The 4,286-nt window shown below is 48.9% G+C and overlaps 1 protein-coding gene across 1 annotated transcript; it reads left to right on the top strand.

Moving 5' to 3' along the window:
* The first annotated feature begins 1,477 nt into the window (after positions 1 to 1,477).
* LOC141021742 (uncharacterized) lies at positions 1,478 to 1,927 on the top strand. Its single transcript, XM_073497599.1, has one exon. The coding sequence runs from the start codon at positions 1,478 to 1,480 to the stop codon at positions 1,925 to 1,927; it is 450 nt and encodes a 149-aa protein (XP_073353700.1).
* The last annotated feature ends 2,359 nt before the right edge of the window (positions 1,928 to 4,286 follow it).

Here is a 4,286-nt window from a genome sequence, read left to right as displayed (position 1 = left end):
TCGAGGAGCTCCTCTCCTCGAGCGCTCAGCCGACGAGGATTCGGCGAGGAGGAGGCGCGGTCGCGGCCTGGTGCTGCAGAGGGCGGCGCGTGGGGTCGAGAGGGGGAGAGTGAGATGGGGATCGGGACGAGCGAGGGAGATGGCGGCGCTGGAGGAAGGGATCGAGGGAAAGAGAGGGGTCGAGGGACAGAGCTAGGGTTATCGGTGCGGCTGGGTTTCAGGAGGGTTGGTGGGCCTAGGAGGCCGGCCCAGAGAGAAGGAAGTGGCCAGAGGCCTGGCTGTTGGGCTCTCACTCTAAAGAAAATAAAAAACAAAACCGAGATAAGAAAGAAAAGAAAAGGAGGTTAGGGGAAGAAGCTGGACACGGGGATTATTTTTCCGGACTCACGAAAATGTGCTTGTTCCGAGAAAATAGAAAAGGCCATGATTAAAAGATTTAAATTCAAACTCATTTGAATTTAATTCAAATGGTTTGAATAAGTTCAAGGTATTGAGGAGTCCAAAAATGTTGGGAATTTAGGAAGTGCCTCGATAAATGGGAAAAGAATTATTGGCAAGGTTAGAGAGATCGACTCAAAGCAGAAAAGGCATAGGATTAATTTTGCACGTGTGTTATGGTGATTCCCAAATAATGGAATACTTTGTTATAGCTCCCTAATAATATTGGGAGGATATGTTATAAAGAGAAAACACCATGTGAATTCCCTCGATTTAGATGGATCGAAGATCCATACAATTTATTTATCTGAGTTTTTTTTAAAGGTTGCATGATGACATGATGCAATGCAAGAGATGCAACAAACAAAACAAATCACACGACGAAACTCAGAGCATCTGGAAGTCTTCTGGAGCGTCGGTCTCGGGGCGTTACAACTTCATCACCGGATTACCCAGGTCAAGCAAGGGACATGACTCCATATGGGTCATTGTTGACCATTTGACTAAGGTGGCCCACTTCATTCATGTCAAGACGACCTACAAGGGGGACCAGTTAGCCAGTCTCTACATCAACTGAATCGTAAGCCTTCATGGTGTTCCCAAGGAGATTGTGTCAGATAGAGGAACCCAATTTACCTCAAGGTTCTAGAAGAAGTTCCAAGAGGCCATGGGGACCAAGTTGTCCTTCAGCACTGCTTTCCATCCATAGACCGGAGGTCAGACGGAACGAGTGAATCAGATACTTGAAGACATGCTCCGAGCCTGTGTCTTAGCATATGGAGCTAAGTGGGAAGATTGCCTACCCTTCGTCGAGTTTTCCTACAACAACAGCTACCAGTCCAGTCTTCAGATGGCACCGTTTGAGGTGCTATATGGACGGAAATGCCGCACTCCCCTCAATTGGTCCGAGACTGGAGAAGGACTAGTCTTTGGACCCGATATCCTCTGTGAAGCAGAAGAGCAAGTCCAGCTTGTCAGAGAGCGTTTGAAGACTGCCAAGTCAAGACAGAAGAGCTGCGCTGATTCACGTCGACGAGACATGACCTTCCAAGTTGGAGACCATGTCTACCTCCGGGTCACGCCTCTCAAGGGAACCCAGCGCTTCCATGTCAAAGGAAAGCTCGCACCAAGATACATCGGCCCCTTCAAGATCACCGAACGGCGAGGAGAAGTGGCTTACCAGTTGGAAGTGCCACCTGAACTATCGGATCTGCACAACGTATTCCACGTGTCACAACTCCGGAAGTGTCTCCAAGTTCCAGACAAGCCTGATCTTTACAAGGACGTCGATCACCAAGCCATTGACCTTCAGCCTGATTTGACTTACCTTGAGAAGCCCATCTGCATTTTGGATGAGGCTGAGCGACGCACTCGAAGCCACACCATCAGGTACTTCAAGGTCCAGTGGAGCAACCACACTGAAGCAGAAGCAACCTGGGAACATGAAGACTACCTTAGATCCGAGTTTCCGTATCTCTTTAAAGCCTAGTTAGGAATCTCGGGGACGAGATTCTTGTAAGGGGGGTAGGTCTGTCACACCCTGCATTTTGTAACATGTCTTTTGCATTAACATATTGTAACATTTCCGCCTGCAACCAGAGCCCGCCTGGACCAGGGGCCGACAGTTCGTTGACGAAGAAGCATGGAAGCTGGAGCCAGTTGCCGGCCGGGTTCTCCGACCAGACGACGAACTCCGGTGACACCTCCGCTGAATGGAAGTGCGGACGGGGAGGTCGTGCCACCATAGCATGCCTCCCCTCTTCAGCTGGACCGCCATGGCTGGGACGACCCCCTCCGCTTGCCGCGGCGCCGCCTGGACAGTGGGCCACGGCGGGGGTCGCGGCGTGCTTGTGCGGACAGCCGCGACCGCGATTGGGCGCCGGGGAGCCGGGTCCCTCGTGAGGAGCCTTTCCCTTCTCTTCGGCAGAAAACCTTCTGATAGGCGCCATTGTTGTCAGCAGTGGAGCAAGGAGGAAGAAGCAAGCAAGCGAGGAAGAGATGGGTGACGGGGGCTCCGCCCCCCTCCCCATTTATAGCGGAAGAAGGCCAACCGGCGTCTCCCATGATCGCAGGTAATGATGGTTTTCCTTGCATGTCGCAGGGACTTGTCAAGTCGTGCAGTTGTCGAGGCAGTGTGGGGAAGCGAAGACGCCCATGTTCAATCAACTACCATGCGTCAACCGAGGCCGCAGGCTTTTGGGGCCCGCGGTGCTCCGTACTTGACCCTTGGCTTCGCCGCGAAGCCAAGCCCGAGCGCACCTTGGGCCCGGGGGCTACTGTCGGCGTTCTGGGAACGGGGGTCCCCAGACTTGCCTGCCTGTGGCCCACGGCGTGGCTAAGCCAGCAGGCCGTATGGCCCATCTTCATCAACAAGGCATCCAAGACCCTCGCGAGGGTCCAAGCCTGTCACACCCTGCATTTTGTAGCATGTCTTTTGCATTAATAAAGCATGAAAATTTGAACCAACAAAAACTTTTGCATTATTTGGCTTTTATTTTGGAGTTGGTTTTCTCTGTGTGATTTTTCAAGTGCTCTTTAAAGTCAACTACTCCACCTTCTGTACTTCATCTCCTTGCCTCAAACTTCTGCCCAATGATCATGCCATGTGTATAGTGCAATATAGTATTTTCTTACAAAAATAAATTGGCCAAATAGTATTTTCAAAAAATAGTTTTCCAAAAACCCCTGAATTGAGGTTTGCACTACAAGTACTTAATTCGGCGTATGAAAAATATTTCAAAGAGTATATCTGAAACCTATTAGATATAGGATTCCCATAAACCACAAGAATAAAATATTATAAGTTATTTTCCTATTTTATTTAAAAGCTTTTTCTTAAGGCCAGAAATGGTCTTTAATAGGGAAAAATTATTTTATTGTTTCAAAAATATTTGACAAAAATCAGGGAAACTCAGTGGACATATATTTTCCATATATAAGAGTTTCAACACATGGTCATGTTCAAAATATTGGACAAAACCTCCCAAAACCATTTCTGCCCATTTCAAGGATTTGAAATATTTCTATAGGAAATATTTTCAGAAAAATCCAAGGAAAATCCAGCATGTCACAAATGCATCTTGTGATCACCTTGCAAAGCCTCATATCAATCAAGGTCATTTTGGTTCACCAAAATGCCCCAAAACCCTCTCTGACCAAAATCAAATATGAACAACTTTGTACTACCAACTTTCTCTCCTTGACCCCAACTTTTGTGAGCATGTTCACATGACCAAATGAGGCCACTACACTAAGTGGTGCATCAAGGAGAAGTGACTTGCTCAACTAGATCTACACAAGTTCATTTCTGCTAATTTCTAGGGTTTACAAAAGTTGCATTGGCAACTTTGCCCAAATAAGCTCCAAATTGGTGGAAGGCCCTAATTATATGTGTCATTTCACCCTGTGGAGTTTCATGGCAAATGGAAATCATCTAATTGCCCAAACCGTTATCAAACACCTTCTGGCACTTTTCCAAAATGCCATTTTTGACCCCTTCCACTAATCTCCGTAGGCTCAACTTTCTGCCACGACCCCTCCTAGTCCCCCTCTAGCACCTGTGTGCTTTACTGCCCGAGGAAGCAATGATGAAGGGGGGAGAACCCCATTTTTCTTCTCTGGACAGTGGATTCCTCCCTATCTCTCAGCCTCCTTCTCTCCTCTCAGCCTTCCAGAGCATCCAAGGCTCTCCCCAGCTTTTGCCCATGCCCCTTCAGCTGCCAGACGCAAGTGGACGCGGGAAAGCCGCGGATGCTGTCCAAAGTCGCGCTCTGGAGCGCCTGGCAGGGCACCCGACCGTTGACGCTGCGTCTCCCGGCCACCTCGAGCCTTCCCCACGTGCCAGTCGA

The sequence above is a fragment of the Aegilops tauschii genome, chromosome 4 (genome assembly GCF_002575655.3).
Source record: "Aegilops tauschii subsp. strangulata cultivar AL8/78 chromosome 4, Aet v6.0, whole genome shotgun sequence".
NCBI lineage: Eukaryota > Viridiplantae > Streptophyta > Magnoliopsida > Poales > Poaceae > Aegilops > Aegilops tauschii.
Note: the sequence above shows the minus strand (reverse complement) of the source record. Positions and strands in the feature narration are given on the sequence as shown.